Below are 21,122 nucleotides of genomic sequence, written 5' to 3' on the forward strand. Positions count from 1 at the left end.
TTTCTTACCCCATTAAGATGCTGTCAGATATATTTTGGCTAATTACAGTGCTGTCAATGATAGCGATCCAGGTGTTGATAACATGGGTATTTATACGTTAACGTGCAATGAAATGTCTAATTAATGTGATGATGGTTGTAGATAATTCTAATTGGTTTCGATTTGTTACAAAAATATATACAAAAGAAAGTTATGTACCGTTGGCCATAACCTCAAACTAGTTTGAATATAGAGAAAATCACAGCATCTCAGTCTCGCGGGCCTGCATCTGACCTGCTCCTAAAGTAATGTAATGTTTAAAATATATATTGGTATTTTTTTTCGGAAGTTGAAATTAAATGGTATTTTCTTGATATTCTAATAAATAAAAGTATTTCATGTAGTATACTAGTTTCTCCATTTTCTCTGGGACATGTTACAAAAATTTCTGCATGTGCTTACAGTTCTGAATAATCACGTCATTCCCATGCATAAATATCACATCATTCCCAATGAGAGATATCACATCATTCACAAGAAGGTATATCACAACATTCTCAAGCAGAGATATCGCTTCATTCTCAAGCAGATATATCGCTTCATTCTAATGTAGAGATATCGCTTTATTCTAAAGCAGAGATATCGCTTTATTCTCAAGCAGAGATATCGCTTTATTCTCAAGCAGAGATATAACATCAATCCAAAACATATATCCCGTCATTTTCAAGCATTCCCAAGCTGAACATCATATGTGTTCACGAATAGATATCACATCATTCGTGAGCAGTGATAACCCATAAATCCCGAGCAGATATATCACATCATTCGTGAACAGTGATAACCCATAAATCCCGAGCAGATATATCACATCATCCGCACACAGATATATCACATCATGCCCTAGCAGACATATCATACCATTCTAAAGCAGAGGTATCGCATCATTCTCAAGCAATGATATTACATAAATTCCAAACATAGATATACCGTCATTCCCAAGCAGAGATATAGCATCATTTTAAATCAGAGATTTCATATCATTTCCTAGGACAGACATAACATCATTCTCCAACAGAGATTTCACATAATTCTTGAACAGATATATCACATAGTATAATATCCTAGCAGAGATGTCACTTCACTCTCAAGCGGAAATATCACATCATTCCAAACCAGTGATATGTCATAATACCCTAGCAGAGATGTCACTTCACTCTCAAGCGGAAATATCACATCATTCCAAACCAGTGATATGTCATAATACCCTAGCAGAGATGTCACTTCACTCTCAAGCAGAAATATCACATCATTCCCAATCAGATATATCAAATCATTCTCAAGCATGTATATCACATTATTGCCACCCAGAAATTTCAAATCATTCTCTAACAGAGATATCACATCACTCTCAACACCGTACTTTGATCGATAAGCAAATATGAAAGACGTCCATTCGGGCGGCTGTAAAATAAGTTCTGCATTTGGGGCTTATGTTACAATGAGCTCTCTTCAGAGTAAGAAAGAGTTAAAACAATTAACATAGTCGGTCTGGCACGATAGCACCTGGGTTAACAATAATCTCTCAACTCTTTATATCTTACATATATTGATACAAAATGGTATTAGTCTTTAATGTCATTCAATGAACATAATTCATATTCACATGAGGGGGGAATTAAGGATGTTGCTGATTGCTAAGAAAGTGCAGAAGGGAAGAAACTGCATTGGATAAATTAAGTTTTGTATATCTGAGTTCTCTCCCATGTAGTCAATATAATCATTATGCAATAAAGTTTTAACTTTCCCTTTCATATCCGTGGTTTAAAAATTATGATTACTATAAATAAACGTATACTTTTACACATGCTTACTTCTGAATAAACATTCAAATATTGTGTTAACTCAAACATTATTGCAGGCAGGCGCGTAGCCAGGCATACTCCAATACTCCCGGGAGTACTTCGATTTTGAAAAATGAAAATTCTAAATGGCCCAAATCCGGTGTAAAGCATGAACCCTAAGCGGGGTACAGGCGAATTTGAAACCAATCCAGCTCGGCATTATAAAAGTTAAATGTAAAATGTCATCGGTAGAACTGATCATAGAATCGTTTACTACGATGTTCCAAGCATGTGGTCACTGATGGTGTCTACTGCGCCCAATGCCATCTGTTCGCTGGCCCTGATGCTCGCGTGAAAGCATTAGTCACCACAGTATTGAGAGATTGGAGCAACATATCCAAGGTAGTTTTGAGCCACATGAAATCAGACGCCAACCTGTCTAACTGTGATTCAGCAGATCATCATTCAGCAATAATGAAGGGCGAAAAAAAGACATACTATGTAGCATGTCATCCCAATACAATGTGGTTGTTGAAAAGAACAGAAAGATCCTTGTTAGTATAACAGAAGCGATAGTGTTCTGTGGGAAACAGAACATTGCCTTGAGGGTGCATGAAGGTGATAAGGGAAATTTTCAGGCCCTATTGCGCTTTCAGGCCAAGCAGGATCCCATTTTAAAAGAGCATCTAGAACACGGAGATCCAAGATCTATGTACCTTAGCCCCGATATACAAAATGAGCTTATTTCCATTTGTGGAAAACAAATCGCAGACCGTATCGTGTCAAAGTGCAACAGCGCACCCTGCTTCGGGTTTATGGCTGACGAGGCAACTGTTGCCAGCACTATGGAACAGATGGCCATGTGCCTAAGATACTTCGACGGAGCTGATTTACGCGAAGATTTTTTGGGGTTCGCTGAGTGCGAATCAACTACAGGCGAGACGTTGGCCAATGCCTTCCTAGCAAATCTTTAACTGGCGGGTGTTGACGTAAACAAAATGCGTGGCCAGGGATGATGGCGCTGCCAATATGTCCGGTATCCGAAGAGGCGTATAGGCAAGGATCCAACAGCGTATTCCTGAGGCTGTGTACACCCACTGCAAAGCCCACTGCCTCAACCTGGCTATTATCCACGCATCAAAAGAAATGTATGCAAGGAACATGATGGCTACCGTACAACAAATAGCGTTTGCTTTTAACTACTCCGCTAAACGCCTCCTTCGCTTTCAGGAAAACCTTGACAACGATGAAGTTGCCCGTGTCGAGATGGATAAGCGCACTAAACTGCAATCTCTGTGCGAGACCCGCTGGGCAGCTAGGGCGGATGCTTTGCACACTTTCCTATGCTCATTTAGGTAATCTTGAGTAAACATACTTAAATTATATAATGCCTTAATGCTCTAAATCAATATTCTTCAAAGTGTTTATTGTATTTTTTCCTAATTATGTGATATTTCTTAGTCTGTTATCTTATCACTTTTTTATTTAAAATAATGTACGTCTGAATAGAAAGGCTTTCGATGTTCATATTGTTCGCTCACAAGTCATTCTCGAAACATTGATTTAATTGTGTCATGAATTTCCAGAGTTGTTGTCAGTTCCTTGGACGAACTCGCTAGCGACTATGGTGACAGCAATGTCGCGGGATACAGTCGTTCTATTCAGAACTTCGAGTTCATCACTACCCTAGTGGCTGTCGAACATGCGTTGTCAGGGCTCGTACACCTGTCGAAACTCCTCCAGAAGAAGATGTGTGATTTACTGGAGGCAACAGAAGAAGCACGTGTTGTTGTCGCTATGTTAGAGGTTTGTTATTTAATTCATTTTCCTAACGGCTAGTTGTGGGATGAATTCATTTCGTTATGACAGCAAAGTTATAGAATAGCGTTAATCACGCCTCGGTTAACCGACAAAACCATATATAAGTCAATATGTACCAGAGTACTTGATCTTACTTTGGGTCGGACTATAGTTATACTTTTCATCGGCGTAAATGGCCATGTATATTTTTTCCTAGACCCGTCACTCATAAACAGTGCACTAATTTCATAGCGTGTATATATGTTTACAGAAACAATTCATACTTGTGTGTGTACATATGAATTGAACATATTTGCAGTCATATGTTATTAAATGTTTTCCCATCTTTAGACTTACAAAAAGAAAGATGGACGTTGCCGTGCGCTTTACTAATGCGTTGATTAATGTTACGTCACTATCAAATATCCTTGGAGTCTGAACGCAACGATCCAACAGTATGGGACAACCTGTACGAAAAGGCTATGTCACTAGCAAGAGACATTGGGGTGGAGCCGTCCATTCCTCGAGGCCCGGGGCGACAGGCAAACAGGCCTAACGCACCAGCGGCAACACCCACAGAATACTGGAAGGTCAACAGGTTCCTTCCTTTCATTGACCACCTAGTCGTTGAGTTAACAACCCGCCTGCTTAAACCGCATGGGAGATTTACTGCACAATATCTTCTGCCGACGAAAGTAGGTTTTCATTCATCCTTTTTTGATGAAATAAAATATGTGATATCAATGAAAATACTTGGAATTGTGTAATGTTATACATGTAAAGTTAAATAAAACATCAATTATATTATTGTTCCATAAGAAACAAAGTGTGTGTACCAAAACGTTCGGTTCTGTGAATATCTATATTTTTCTCTAAATCAATTGATTATTTTATTGTTTAATTATAAAAAAGTGGGTCATGTTTGTTTTGTTATAGGCTACTGAACTGACACCTGCCAGGGCCGCAAAGATTTATGCAGAGTACAGTCCAGACTTAGAGTGTGACGAGGAGACGTTTGTCCGGGAGTGTAAAAGATGGATTGCTAAATGGACCACAACATCCCCAGCTGAGTATCCAGACCTGGAAACATCTTTGCGAGTGGCCACTGAGGCATCATATCCAAACATAAGACTTTGAATGATGGTGTTGATGTGCATGCCCGTTTCAACAGCTACGGCAGAGCGGTCCTTCTCCACGATGAGGAGAGTCAAGACGTACCTCCGCAACACGATGACCGCCGAGAGGCTTTCAGGGCTTGAGCTTCTTAACATTTATCAAGAGCGAGATATCAACGCTGAGCACGTAGTGGATGTTTTTGCACGTAGAAAAGACCGTCGGCTGGCGTTAGTGTTCAAAGTTTAAACGTGTGTTGTTGTGTAAAAATGTTTCAGAATGGGAAAAAAACATAAGATAAACTATGTATACATTTGTGTATTATTTGCTTGTGATGTTTTCCATGTTTAAATCAAACTATATGTGATATTTGTCCTCAATGCAACTTGTTCATCTGTATATCCTATATATTCGGAGGGAGGCATCTCCACCAAGTATAAATATGTTTTGAATATTTATTGCTCGATCTTGCAGTTTTCCTTTTTTGCTGCAGTTATTATTAACTTAAAACTTGCATTTCAAGTTACCAGATATGCGTCAAATGCCACCAAATCGCACGAGTACACAAAAAAAATTCAGACCCTGACCCCCGCTAAAAATGGGAGTACTTCAAATTGGGTTCCAGCCACGCCCCTGGCAGGTATGTTTCACAAACTGTTTTTTTTTTTTGGAACTTTATATTCTCCAGTTTGATTTTCAACTCTACATCATGGATTCAACATGGGCCGCCGAAGGCAGGGCTTTTTCATCCCAGGGACATATTTTGGTAAAACACCACAACATCAGGCTGCATAACAAATATCAAGGCGAATTGGCCTTGTGGTTTCAGAGAAGATTTTCAAGATTTTACTATATAGAAAACCTGAGACCCGGGAGCGTGGCCAACTTTAACCCCATGAACATAATTTGGACTATCTTGGTAAAAGGCCACTTCATGAGACTACGTACCAAAGGTCTGGGTAATGCGGTTTCAGAATTGAAGATTTTCAAATTTTTACTATATAGTTATACAAAACTTGATGATACATACAAAATATCAAAGGTCTGAAGCCTAGCGGTTTCAGACAAGAAGGTTATCAAAGATTTCTCATTATATCTTCACCAAAATTGACAAAGCAGTTTAGGAGATGCTATTTTAAGTAAATTGGTGACGACAATAGACATAGATCGATATTTTTTAACATATTTTCGATAGAAATTATGTGACCGATTTAAAAACAAATTGAAAACATTTCTCCTGTAAATCAACCTTTTATGGCTAAATTAGAAGGAATAATTTTGTGGAATATAAAAAGATGGGGCAGGTCCAAGAAAATGAATGTGACCCGACCTTATATGACCTATAAAAAGATTCCCATTGGTCCAGACAGCCATCTATATCATATTCACTGGGATTTTCTCATAATCCTAATCTAAAGCCGTGATATAGTCATTCTTCATACATCCAATGTTTTTTTTTCTGTTGCGTTCTTAGTTTTGTCTTTATTTTCTTATGGGGTTGCGAATACATAATATCTTAACAAGAGATGTTTGTCAAACAGTTTGCCTCTTTTTTATTTTGTCTCGAAATGAGCCATTTTGCGTCAATGTCTAGAAACCAAAGGATTGCTAACAAAAGATCAGATCGCATTTTTTTCTTCATATTAACGTTCGAAAATTGATGTTTAATGGCTAGACTGAATTAAGGCACTGATACCAAAATGAGCTGACTGTATGACCTCAAAATCAATAGGGGTCATCTACTGGTCACAATTCCCCCGCCCCCCTCCCCCCCCCCCAACGTAAATGTCACGTTTGAGGGCCATGTGTGGAGGCATTGTTTAGTTATCACACAGACATGCTTTTTGCGTTCAACGTCACTGTGATCTTTGACCCGATGACCCCTAAAATCAATAGGGGAAAACTACTGGTCATGCCCAACCTCCAAGTCAAGTTTGAGGGCAATGAATGTAGGCATTGTCTAGTTATCACTCGGAAAACCTTTTCGCATTCAGTGTCACTGTGACCTAGACCTGATGACCTCTAAAATCAATAGAGGTCATCTACTGGCAGGCCCAACCTCCAAGTCAAGTTTGAGGGCAATTAATGCAGGCATTGTCTAGTTATCACTCGGAAAACCTTTTCGCATTCAGTGTCACTGTGACCTAGACCTGATGACCTCTGAAATCAATAGAGGTCATCTACTGGTCAGCCCAGCCTCAATGTCAAGTTTGATGGCTATGATACAGGCATTGTTGAGTTATCACTCGGACAAGCTTTAACAATCTTTTCCCGTTGAAGGTCACTGTGACCTTGACTCCTAATATCAATAGCGGTCATCTACTGGTCAAGCCCCACCTTCATGCCAAGTTTGTTGACAATAGGTCCAGGAATTGTTATCACTTGGACATGCGTTGGTCTACCGACAGACGGACCAACCGAGCTAGCGCCATAAGCATAGCAATATACCCACTATTCTTCGAAAGGGGGTATAAAAATAAATTGTCATATAATAAAAAAAAAAATGTGAGCCATTGAATACGAGTCATATTGACTTGAATTGCCTCAGTCAATACGACTTCATGCCATTGAATATCATTATCATACTCCATGACTCAATAGTCAATAATTGTATAATAATGTTCAACTGATTTCATGACTACGAGTGTTTAGAGCTTACGTTTAAAATGTCACATGTTTTTAAAAGATATCTTCATGGGTAAATTTTCTATAAATTTTGTCAATATATACCAGTACAAAGGGATACAATTCTCAAATTTAGAATGACAATGATCACCATTGAAGTAATGAGAAACATATTGACACAATGGTAAAACCAAAGAGTTTTTCAATCTTTATTTATATGGACATTTATGGACACTATACACAATGTATGAGATGGTAAACCAAAAAATGATGGTCATGCATATGTACAAATGCAGGCAATAAAATGTAAACATAACTTTTAAATGGCATTTTCAATCTCCAAAATTAGACATCTAACAAGAGATGTTTGTCAAACATTATGCCCCGCCTCCCCCCTGTGCACCATGTTATCAGGATTATTTGGACAATGGAATCAAATATGCATCGACCGAAATGACAGCTGATTTGTCATTGACAATGGATGCCTTTGAGGCAGCTAAAACAATATGACCAATCAAAGTTTGAGGATAGTACATGTAGGTACAGCTTTTAATAATGTTCAGATGATGACTGATATTTACATATAAAAATGTATTTTCTCCGCAGCCGGGAATTAGTCAATATGACAATTTTAATGATGAATATGAGTTACGACTAGGGATGCAATCGAATATTCGATCAAACGTTTGGTATTGGAATGTCAAAATCGGTATTCGAATATTCGAAAAAAGTTCAATAAAGAGAATAAAAACCTTTTGCCTACAACACCGTTGTTGTTTATAAAGTTTGTTTGTCTTGTTTTTACAACGATTGGCCCCTAATGCCATAGGTGTGAATGTGATGACAATACACTAAACACGCGTCATAATTTATGTCAATTAGTGACATATCGTCGGGCACTTAAAAACGTCCCCTACTTTTACAAAAACTGGCTAGGAATCTGCTTTAACACCAATGTGTTGTCTTGGCTGTAAATTAAGCTGTGCAATACATAGCTCAAATCGCCGTGATGACGAAAACACTATGTGCTACAATATTGCTGTTACATACATGTATATGTGTTTTAAACTGTTTTCCATGTTTCAATACAATGTTCGTGCTTTGAAATGTAAATGTATAGTATAGCGTTTAGGATTTATTTCCTCTATTGTTGTACATTAGATGAGTCAAATCCATTTATGTTTTTGTTTTATTACTTTACTAGTTCCGGAGTTGATTGGGTTTTCCATAGTTATATTTAGTCAATTTAGAGGTCAAATTCAGAACGAGGCTGCTCGTCCTAGGGAAAGACCTTCTACTGGCTCAAAACACTATTTGACTAGGAATCCATCTAATTTCACATTGTTTACAAATGCTGCGGGCTTGAAATTATTCGAATTTGTTGTTTATAATGTATTTTTTATTCATCCTGAAAATGGAGAGTTTCAAAGGCTTATTTGGGGAAAATCAGGGTCCGCTGCACGTACTGGCTACGACAAAGTATTGTAAAAATGCTCCGGGTATTGCAAAAGGGTATTGCTTTTGCGATAAATAATAATAGTTTACTACATCTTCTAAAATATGTATTTCGGTAATCGAATATTCGATCAAAAGAATTACCGTATATTCGAATATCAGTTTTGCCATTCGTTTGCATCCCTAGTTATCATCATGAACTTTGACTCTATGACCTCAAAATCCATAGGAGTCATCAGCTGGTCACCCAAAACCTAAATGTCAAGTTTGAGGGCAATGGGTACAGGCATTGTCAAGAAATCAGATAGACAAGCTTTATGCATTCAAGGTCACTGGGACCTTGACCTTTGACCTGCTGACCCCTAAAATCAACAGGGGTAATCTACATGTCAGGCTCAACCTACAAGTCAAGTTTGAGGGCCATGGGTGCAGGCATGTCAAGTAATCACTCAAACAACATTTTCACATTCAAAGTCACTGTGACCTTGACCTTTAACCCAATGACTCCTAAAATCAATAGGGGTCATATACTGGTCAGGCCCAACCTTCATGTCAAGTTTGATGACCATACATCCAGGAATTGTTGAGTTATCACTCGGACAAGCTTTGGTCTACCGATGGACCGACCGACCTACCGACTGACAGACATGTGCAAAGCAATATACCCCTCTTCTTCAAAGGGGGGCATAATAAAAAGCTATTGTCAAAACAGCCTACAAAACAATGTCTGTTAAATTGGCAAAATATTTAGTTTAAATGAATAGCAAATTATCTTATGTGCACACAAAAATATCATTACTTATCTTTTTTTATGAAACATCTTATCAGGCAACATATTTAACAGCATCCATTCACCATGTGCTCTTCAGAATTTAGCTTTTTTTTTTTTAGAAGTGGAAATTAGCACAACATGCAAATTCTAATATTGTTGAAGGTTAGAATGCTCATTAACTGAACTATGACAATGATATGATAAAATGCCTCACACAATCTAGGATCAATCTAAACAAGTATATATGAACATATTTCTTACATAATAGTTTGCAGTGAAAACCACTGTATAAACATTTCATAACCCGAAAACACTGTTCATTCTAATCTTAGAGCCAGTAAGCACAGCTACAGCTACATTTGCACAGACACTGCAGTTATCTATCAAAGTCTAGCTATATACAGCCACTAGACACAGTTACACTTCAAGTCATCACATAAATTACGTTTATAATGAACGTTGTTATATTAATATGCAATCATTCTTGTTTCTGGAAGTCCATGTTTGACCGTTTGAAAGTAAGCTGAAGTCTTGTTTGATAATATATCAAAGTTCAGGCTTAATCCAGCAGTTCTCCGGATGACTCTGAAAATTTACAGGCTATTTTCTCCAAAGTGTGGACCACCACCTCAGCAGAACTGAAATAAGACAAGAAAATATATTTATACAGGACAGATAGCAGACAATGCGAATGTCCGTCGGACAGTCGGACATGTCCGGTATATTTCAATTTTGACCGACGAAAGTTTTGTTTTGGTCGGTCACAATTTCCGGTGAAAAATTAAAATCAGCACCGTTTAATTTTCGGAAAATTTACTTTCAGTTTCTAAATAAATGTTCAGAGTTATTTTTATATCATGATTATTCAGCGTGTTAATCCGTGTTTCACTATTTGTAAACCCCGTTTCGACATGTTTCCGTAAAAGCCGATAAAACGCGTAAGGTTCCGATTTCAGCTGGTACTCTTATACTTTTATTTTACGGAAATGTTCGGAAATTACAAAATTCCGTATGTAGTGGTTCCCGGCAATCGTGTTAATTTAAATATGATGATTGATATACCGAGCTGACTTTCTTTCCGCTCTGTTTAACATTGCCAATAACGAGAACTCTACTTTCGTTTTTTCATAAATGTTGTGCCTGAGTTTGACTTGTAGTACAATTCGTTACATTTTATAACCCTATTGTATCTTTAATTTAAAGATGAATTAAAAGAGTAAGATCTGGCTGTTTCATGGGTAGACGAACCAGATATGAGTTTATTTTAGGAGGCATTTTAGGGAAGAAAAAAATTATGGCATTTATAAGATCCGAATATTGATTTTTTTTACATTATGTTTGGCTTTTTTTTTGTAATTTATTATAGTACTGTAGGACAAATCTAACCAAAAAGATCTAAACCTGTTAAAATGGGGAATTACAAAACTTATTTAAAAAAGAGGCTTAAAATCAAGGTTTAGGCTGATGTTACTGAATACTGTTTGTAACATTGCGACAGGTAAAAATTTGGTGCGACAGGTAAACTTTCAGTGTTTACCTGTCGCAATGTCCTGTGAAGAAGAAAAAGTTTTCGCGTTGTCTGAGATAGTTAATTTCAGGCTCTGAAAATCAACGACTCAAAAATAAGCATAATAGTCTTCATCAACAAGGGGAGCTTGAGAAGGTGTTGTACACTAACTTGTGAATTTAATTCAAGGATAAAGGCCGTGAGCACAATTTTCATTTCAGTGACAAGGTTCATTTAAGTTTGTATATGGGCAATACCAATGATCAATATCTTGATTTGCAGTAGTTATTTATGTATGAAACACATTCAAGTGCTTACAAGTTAAAATAATTGCAACTTAATATAACAAGAACACCACAACTGAGGTGAATATCACTTTTTCGTGGTCCATAAAACAGGATATACACCAATATCATCCGTCTCCTGTATGTGTTTTATTATATGCTTTTTGAAATAATCTTCATAAAACACTTTTGACATAGTTTCTTTTGATCATTATACCCAAAATTGCAATCCTTAGAAAATGAAGTCACTGAAATAAATTCTACTTCCTACATAGCTTCTTCAATCATAGTGTATAATGGGAATGAAGTCAATATCATTTTTTTTTGCGGATGTATATCACTTTCTATGGTTTGTCACATGACAGCCTCTAGACCAATGAAAAAGTCAGAAATAAACAAAGCATAAATTAATATATTAACAAGCAAATATTCCATGAAATGCTTGAAATAAGAATTCAATCAATAACAAGAACATGTTAAAACACAACAGCAATTTACTTACCACAAATATTAATTAAAACTATCTTCCTTTAGAATTTAATAAAACATTTAAGTTTAATAGATGATGATGATGCTGATGCTAATGATGATGATGAAGCTTACGATGATGATGATTACGATGATGAAAATAACAATGATGTTGCTACTGTGGATGATGATGTGATCACATTAGTTCAACTGAATTTATAAAAAAAATATGCCAGATCAGCTTAAACACAACATATTCTAGTTATTGCTCAGACAGAGATTTACCAAGAGAAAAGCACCATAGTTATGAACGTTTTTGTTTTATTTTGGCCAAGGTAAATTAAAGGTTGTCAATGACACCTTTGATGAACAGACCAGCCAACAACTGTGCATCTGTGACCTACTGATATCAAAATCAAAGGACTCCACATAGTCCTTCTACTGTTCAGATGTGATCTCTTGACAAAGAATCATACCATTTTCCAGATATCCTGCCATCTTATCCATTTAGATTTTGACCTGTGACCTACACTATCCCCCAAAACAAAGCAAGTTCTAACTAATAGGGGTTAAAGATAAATTGTTCTCTATCCCTCCAAAATTCTGACTGACATATGGCTAGCTTCCTGTTACACAAGAGCCGTCACACTGACAGTCACAAGACAAATGCTCCCGACAAATGGTTAGCAATATTCAGAGCACAAGAGATGCCCTAATGGCAATCTATTAGACATTTTGCATTAAATATCTGAGCAATAAGGTCATTACCAATACCCCTCAAGTTTGAGAATTCCCTGCTAGTAGGTATAGTTATTGACCAGTTTTAAATGTTGTAATAAGCCTGGGCAGGTTATAGTTTCAGTAAGGGTCCACCTGACAGTATTAGTGAAAAGGGTAAGAGAGGCATAACAATTATGTCTCCTCTAAAACACAACAATACAATTGTTACATTCTGGTGGTATCTCTCTTGAGAGACAAAATAGTCTACCTACCTTCCATCTGTTTCCACAATCATTACAAAACACGAAGGTGGTCATAGGTTCATCAGCGCTTCTTGTTTGAACCTGTAACAAAAAAAAAATAGAGAATCGTTGCTTTAATTAATTTAATACATTCAAACTTTTGTTTGTTTACCAATCAGGGTTATGTGTAATAGCTAATTGCCTGTTTCATTACTATATGTTGCAGTATATCATGAACACAAGAGCATGGTGATCGCAACATCATGAGATTATCAGCTGATCACATAGTCCACATACCTGGTTGTATGTACATCTTTTACCACCACACTTGCCACACTTGAACAGATCTGTGACAGTGCCGCCTGTTTTCGCCATCTGGTGGTCATCAATTGCCTCCTTTGTATATTTCGCCCGCAAGTCATTCATATGTGCACTTGCCATCTCCTGTTATCAAACATAGTATCAACACTTGCAAACCAGGAACAACCACAATATCTTTTCGGTAAAACAACAGTGGTACATATTATTACAAGTCCAATTGCCTTGCTTTTCAGGCTTGCTAACAAACAGAATTCTATATAGCAGGGCTCGTTTCAATTTCTTATTAAATGGTAAATGTTGAATAGGATATATCTGTTTCTTTTTACAATATTGTCAGAAATGTATTTAAAGAGTTTTTCATTGTTAATATTCAAGAAAGCCTACCTCTGCAGTCATTTTTGCCATCCTGTCTGCTGGGATGAGCCCACACAGCACATTTGCTCTCAGTTCCGGGTTTTTAACATCTTTCAGATTTGCCACACGACTTCGAACACGGTTCTTGTACTTTGTGTCAGTATTCTTAAACTCATTAAATATATCTAAGACTTTGTAAAGGAAACATGAGAAAAAATGTTCTAATATATCTTGAACCTTTTAACAAAATAGTCATGAAATTTAATTACCTTCATTAATGGATAGATTACTGATGCGATGGCAGTCCAACTATACATGTTGTCAACACTACAATCTGATGTAAATAAATTTTACAGGATTAAAAAAACGATAACATAAAAGTAATGTAGTTAGTGTTATCAAATGGATTGAACAGGATTTAGAACAATAACACAAACCAAATGTTATCATTTCACATATTTTTATAAACAGAAATATAGGAAGTTCAGATCCAGATCAAGAACTTCAGTCAGATAGGTCAATACTATTACTTATCTCCTATCTATTAAAATTTACATTTAATTATATCACAAAATGCACTGCTCTGCATTCAGTACGAATACATAAAAGGAACCCTGTCTTAATGTATACCATATATTTTGATCGCTACATGTTGATTTAAACCTACAGTAAAACTGCTGTCGTTCGAAGAGGCCTTCGTTCTATAACCAGTGGTCAGTCAAAGACAAAGTTTAGTCTCGACCATTATTTCCTTCATTTTTCCTTCATTTTGATATAAAATATGCTGGCACTGGATCAAAACATAATTAAGTCTTATGATTGCCTCGAGGTCATAATTTCACACATTTTCCTCAAAGCATATACATAAATAAACATTTGGCAGGTGTTAAAATTTTCGCATGTTGTAAAAATTGCAATGAAAGATGAAAGGGAATTTGAAAAGTGTGAAAAACCATTTAATGCTTGACCCCTTACACTGAGAAGATAATTGTGAAAAGTTAATGACGAGAATTTAATCATATTCTTATGTTGTATGTTTGTTTTGTTTTTAAAATAAAATTTGCTATTATTTGGTTTTTATTTTACATTTTCACATTTAGTTTACAGCAGCTTTTGGACATATGAGCAATTTCCACTTAGCATTACATAATCAGAGCTGAAGTAAACTGACAACTTTAAAATTTGAAAATACATTGTAACACAGTATATGAAAATGAAGGTGTACGTTTTTTTCAGAAAATGTGAACACAAGGATACTATCTTCAATTGCTGCACTCAGTTCTTCAGGGTCTAGCTGGCCTGGCTTCTCGTCTGCAACATACAACATTGTGTCAGACTAATAAACAATACATTGACAAGTCACTGAATAAGTTGCAGGGGTTCTGATAATTGTTAATCCCTGAAAGACAGAGAGGAGTCAAGGTGTAAAGCCCCTGTCTGGGACAAGGCAAGCTCCCACCCCCTCCCACAGTGATTGAAATTAGACTTTTGGATGAACAAGCCAGAATTTTTATACTATTGCTTGGCATCAAATATTTAACAAGCCCTGCTATATAAAATTCTGAATTTGAGCAAGCCCGGAAGATTTTTTACCAGTGCAGGGCTTGGGGGCTTGTGTTAATTTCGACCACTGCTCCAATTATTAAAGCAATTGCATAAAAACTCTATATACCAATACCAAGTGATTGCATAAAGCCATTTGTATTTGCTCATTTGAACATAGAACCATTAATGCCTTGCAGCTTATAACTGCTTACAAAACTTTGAAATATCACTGACTTTAAACTCATGGGCAAATAGTTTCCTTATGTTTGTATACAGAAAACTGATAAATACCATCTGTTTTGAGTGCCTTTGTGAGCAGCTCACGGCATTTTAATCTCACAGGGTCGTTGGTGTCTGTTGCCGAGGTTGAAGACCGCCGACTATTTTCCTCTGATGTTGACTTCTCGGCATCATCAGCTGTGTCCATAGAATCACCATTTTTACTTGATCCCTTTTCCTTTTTCTCTGATTTTGCAGAATCTGTTACAGAAGAATTACAATTATAATTAAAAAGCATTTTTATGATTTACATCTAACCATTAAACCATATAATATTATTATATAGATGGAATCATTTTTACGTGACATAACACTATATTTCAAAGATACAAATTTCTGGACAATCATTTGTAGAATAAGTATGAAAGTTGCAAACTGTAAATTTATTTTTTAAATATAAACATTTAATACCTGGAAGAAGTTTTTTCCAATTCTTGATAAGGTTTTTTGATAGTGATATTACTTCTTCATCTTTGCATGTCCTTCTAAAGCTGTTAACTGTGATGCCAATTCTTGTTTTCTGGAAAAACACAAATGTTGGATCATAATGGATAACTTTTGTAACAACTAGAGCTGTCATAGGAGTAATGAATAAACCTCACCTGGGCCCAGAAATGGTAACATATTTCTTTAATAAGGGGCCATAACTCCATTATTTCAATCCAGGGAACCTATCATAATGCGGACACCAATTTTGGCAAATTCTAAGTTAAAAGAATAAAGACGTAAATAAATGATGGTTCTTTTCTTGACATGTATCATAACTCAACCAGTATTTTATGGTGTTTAACAAGTGTACCAAGAATTACCTAAATTTGTTGACTGTTTCATGAGTTATCATTCAGATGAAACCAACCAACTGACCAACAAGCTCATTCCAATATACACCCTCCTACCTGACCAACAAGCTCATTCCAATATACACCCTCCTAACTATGTTTTGTAGTGATATAAATATCTATTTATTTAACAAGAGCTGTCACAGAGACAGCGCGCTCGACTATTCCGCCGCTTTTCAGTGTAAGGATTGAAAAGTTTTGGCGAAACATGCATGGATCACTGTTAGATTAGATTTCAATGCAATACATGATGTGCCGAGATATTAACATAAATGTGGTTTTATGCAAAATTTTAACGAGAATTTTTAAGTGTAATAATAAAGGGCCATTATTTGCAAAACACAGTTATCTAACTTGATTATTCAATTAGATTGGGTGGTTGAATACCATTGTATAAAGTCTCAATGCAATACATCAATTTGTTGCTGAGATATTATCCTATGTGTGCTAACATGCAAGACCTTAACCAGAATTTCTAAGTCGCATAATAAAGGGGCAAAAATTATATAATATGAAAGATAGAGTTATCTTACTTGATTAAATAAGAAGGTTAAATGGTTGGGAGCCTGTGTGTAAAGTTTCAATGCAATACATGATGTATTTGCTGAAGCATTGACTTCTATGTTGAATAAAAAAGGGGCCATTATTTGAATTTAATGCATACTAGAGTTATCTTACTTGGTTGTTTAAGTAGATTGGATGGTTGAGTACCGTTTTATAAAGTCTCAATGCAATTCATCCAGTAGTTGCTGTGATATTAACCTATGTGTTCTTACATGCAAAACCTTAACCAGAATTTCTGAGTCGAATAATAAAGGGCAATTATTTGCATTAAATGCAAACAAGAGTTATCTAACTTGGTAAATTAAGTAGGTTGGATGGTTGAGTACCATTGTATCAAGTCTCAACGCAATACATCAAGTAGTTGCTGAAATATTAACCTATGTGTGCTTGCACGCAAAACCTTAACCAGAATTTCTAAGTCAATTAATAAAGGCCTATTATTAAATGCAAAGTAGAGTTATCAAACTTGGTTAATTAAGTAGATTGGATGGTTGAGTACCATTGTATCAAGTCTCAATATGCAATACCTCAAGTTAGTAGTTGCTGAGATATTAACCTATGTGTGCTTGCATGCAAAACCTTAACCAAGGGCTGACGCCGACGCTTGGGTGAGTAGTATAGCTCTCCTTATTCTTCGAATAGTCGAGCTAAAAATGGTTGAATAGTACACAAAAAGAACAAATTTTCATACACATGTGCTATGAAGTTTAATTATTTCAAGTCTTTTTACAACTACTTTAAATAACAATTTTTTTCCAACAGACATGTGGTTTACCTGCAAAACATCGAGATTCATTGGCAAATCTTGCAGAGACTTTAGTAAATCCCCTGCAGATGAATGATCCTGAAAATAAAAAAAGTATATAATTTACAGAGTTTTCAATAACTTGGTATTTTACTGAAAATGATATTTAGAGACAGTTCAAGGGCATTTACAGTTTAATTTAAATGAAAGAAAAATACGCCAAATAAGATGAATGGTGTGATGAAAAAATTCTTGGTTAGTAGACTAGATACCGATATGTTGTTTCCATATGTGTTTTTTAGGCAAAATACAGTGTTCATTTGAAACATACATGTACAGAAGCAAATTGGAAAATCTCCCAATATTTTTACAACTAATGTATGAAGAAAACACAACTAGCCTAAAAAACGCATGTCATAATATTTAACTCATACAATTAAAATAATATAATAAACACAAAAAAGGGACATCATTGTGTGTGCAATACAGAAATGTTTATATATATTACGTTCTTGATGCACAGTTACAGATAAGATTTCCAATGTATTTGAGTGTTACTCTTCACTTTTGAAAAAATTGGGTATCTCACATTATAAATGTGTATTTAAAGTTTCTATCACCCCATTGTTTTGATTTTAAATAATTCATTGTATAGGATGGTATTTACTCGTTTATCAACGGAAAGTGTCTTAAGTCAAACCCAGAGGTCTTCCATTATTTCCGGCTTGCTTCAGGAAAATGATCAGCCAATTACGGAAACAATTATCTATTTTTAACTCACTTAGATAAATTGACCGAATAGAATTCGCCAAATTAGACAAAATGAGTTTCCAGTTCTCATTTTAAACCATTATGCGTCCTTTTTAAATTAACTGCCTTTTCTTATGCATTTTGTTACTTATCAATTTTTAAGACAATTGTGTTTTCTTTGATTGTAATTGCGTATTTACGCAAATACGCAGCTTATCTGTAACCCTGTTGATGTATTTACTAAATAAATACTATTAGTAAGTATCATCTATGTTGAAAATAAATGAAACAAATAAATCAGTGTTAAAACAAATTTACTCTCAGGTTTTGTAATGTCTTATTTTTTCACTTGAACCTTTTATTATTAGCTACAATAATGAGCGATCAGGGATACTTTTTTATTATTTTGACATTTCTTATGTATCCCTGAAACGCTACAACTCTCTAACATTTAACACCGGGTGAAAGAATATATAGTAATATTATGTCGATGTTGAATAATAATGACAAAATTGTTCAATATATACCCGACAGTGATCTAAACTGGATTGAATTTGTCATTAGAGTTGTTATTTTCACATAAATGTATTCTGGGTCACGAATACCCTTTCATACATGTACACAACCTATCAGATTTGTCCCAGATTTACAGATATCGGAATACTTGATAAACAATCAAAACAATACATACTTTTATTTCCAGGTCACAAGCTCATAGTTATTTTTATCTGATATGTTATGTATGTCTGTTTTTCATGTCTGAAAATAGCTCAATGAGCTAATGTTTCTTGTTAACACATAATTTTTATTATGTCATTATGTGTGGTATACCGACTTTAAATAAAGATTTTTGTATCTTGTATCGACACATGTAAGTGTTTTATGATATCTGAATATATTTTTTGGCATAATGACATAAATAAATATGTGTTTAATAGAAGGCAATAATATATTTGAAGAAATTTGAATTTATAACAGAGATAATTTCAAAGTTGTGGCTGCGAGGATTCTTTGCGCAAGGACCGTTCGCTACTTTTTGCTGGGATGGTGGACGTCACGAGTCTGCCATACTAAAAAAATCATCAAAAAACTTGTTGACGGCCATTTAGGTGGACTACTTTTATTATTTGCCTAAGGTGCCCTTTTTTGTATTGCATTTATAGCGTGTAATGAATTTGTGTACGAGATGATGTGCGATGGTTCCGTCCAAGGTTAAACAAATTCATTAACAATAATATATTATTTCAAAAATTCTGTCTGTGGTCACTGTGGTTAATATAGGGCAACCGTTATCGAGATCGAATCAATCCAAAACACGCGAAAATATATGACAAACTTACCGTTGTATTCGTCGAGATCATTTTCTCTAATTTAGAGCGAATCTTCAACACATCTTCTTCGGTAGGCATTTTACTGACAATATAAAGATTTATTTAACAATAATAAAAATGGGACAAAACTAATATGGACAGAATTAAGTGACTAAATTTGGACTAATTTTGGTGAATACGACGCCGAGCAAAATTTCGAGAACACTGTAATATGCTGAAGTTTCGAATTAATATTTCTATACCAACCGAGGTTTTAATTCATTTCAAAAAAGAAAATCACAACCAAATATTATCATTCAATGTTTTGAATGAAATTATTCTTTACAAATATTTTTCCCGAAATATTCGAAACAAAGCTTGAATTAATTATTAGATTTGTTTTCGAATTCTTTAAGCGTTGTGATCTATGGAGGCTATTCGTTGCCAAAAGACGTGTATGTGTGTATTTTAGGTTTGTAACAATGATGATTTACCAATTTACATTTTACAACCGCCAACTCATCGGTTGTATGTTTACATTTTACACTGCACATTTTTATTTTTCATTGTACCAATTGGAGTTTTATTCTCGTTGCATCTATTCAACAGACGATTCAGTCGTGTTTATTTAAGGAATGAATTGCGGGGTTGATGTCATTATCGGGGTATGAACGCAGGACTCCACGCGTACTTTGACCAACCCAATTGCGTTCATATCCCCGATAATGACATCAACCCCGCAATTCATTCCTTATATTTACACAAATAGTTCATTATTTCATTCAAGAATTGTTAAAACAAATACTTTATTTCATTTAAGAAAACCTTTCAGTAATCCGTTCTCACCCATTCTGTAAATAGAACGACCCGACTATAACCGGAAACTTTTTTACAAATGACGTCACAATAACGCGGGAAAAGATCAACCACTTGAAATCACTTTAAAACGTAAAATTGAAACACTTCTGGTACCAATATATTTAAAATATAATAAACTAACAATTTTAAAAATGTTGATCTATATTTTACGGGACCTGCAGACACAATACAACCAATAACAAGATCAATAGCTTTCATGTATACCAGTATTGTTATGCAATGAATTACGATCCGAACATATCCGAAGATGTTGCGTTCATCGATTGATGAACGTAATTGCCGAAAAGCAGTTCATTTAAGGAATGGAAGTTGAGGTGTAAATATAAAGTTGTGTATGTTAAACACACGTCATTCTGTGAAAGTCACATGCCGGGTTTTACATTGCGGTGTGTAGAAGACAGATTTCACTCGGCTCTATTTAAACCAATTATGGATACTTTGGACCATGGACATTGCGAACGTTATTATGGACATTACGAATCATTTATATTATGACATTATGGACAATGATTTGGAAACAGGATGGATTATAAATTATTTCATGTCGAATAAAATAATGTCACAGGACTTGTATTTGAAATTGTAATAAATAATATGATATTACAACATGTTTTTGTCTATATAATAGTAATTAATACGCACATATGACATGAAATAAGATGTATGCAAAATGATACTTGACTCAAACACAACAAAATGTAAGTCATTAGCATTCAATTATACTTCAAGA

The 21,122-nt window shown here is 35.3% G+C and overlaps 1 protein-coding gene and 1 pseudogene across 1 annotated transcript; one reads left to right on the plus strand and one right to left on the minus strand.

The window, feature by feature from the left end:
* The first annotated feature begins 2,674 nt into the window (after positions 1 to 2,674).
* Positions 2,675 to 4,783, plus strand: LOC128213872 (zinc finger MYM-type protein 1-like; annotated as a pseudogene).
* A 2,771-nt stretch (positions 4,784 to 7,554) lies between these two features.
* Positions 7,555 to 19,733, minus strand: LOC128214159 (transcription elongation factor A protein 1-like). Its single transcript, XM_052920481.1, has 9 exons — positions 19,544 to 19,733; positions 17,484 to 17,552; positions 15,717 to 15,825; positions 15,318 to 15,506; positions 14,739 to 14,792; positions 13,512 to 13,666; positions 13,104 to 13,250; positions 12,837 to 12,908; positions 7,555 to 10,223 (listed from the first exon to the last, which is right to left on the minus strand). The coding sequence occupies exons 1-9, from the start codon at positions 19,610 to 19,612 to the stop codon at positions 10,215 to 10,217; spliced, it is 873 nt and encodes a 290-aa protein (XP_052776441.1). The 5' UTR covers positions 19,613 to 19,733; the 3' UTR covers positions 7,555 to 10,214.
* Positions 19,734 to 21,122: the final 1,389 nt, after the last annotated feature.

Source organism: Mya arenaria, chromosome 13 (genome assembly GCF_026914265.1).
Source record: "Mya arenaria isolate MELC-2E11 chromosome 13, ASM2691426v1".
Lineage (NCBI taxonomy): Eukaryota > Metazoa > Mollusca > Bivalvia > Myida > Myidae > Mya > Mya arenaria.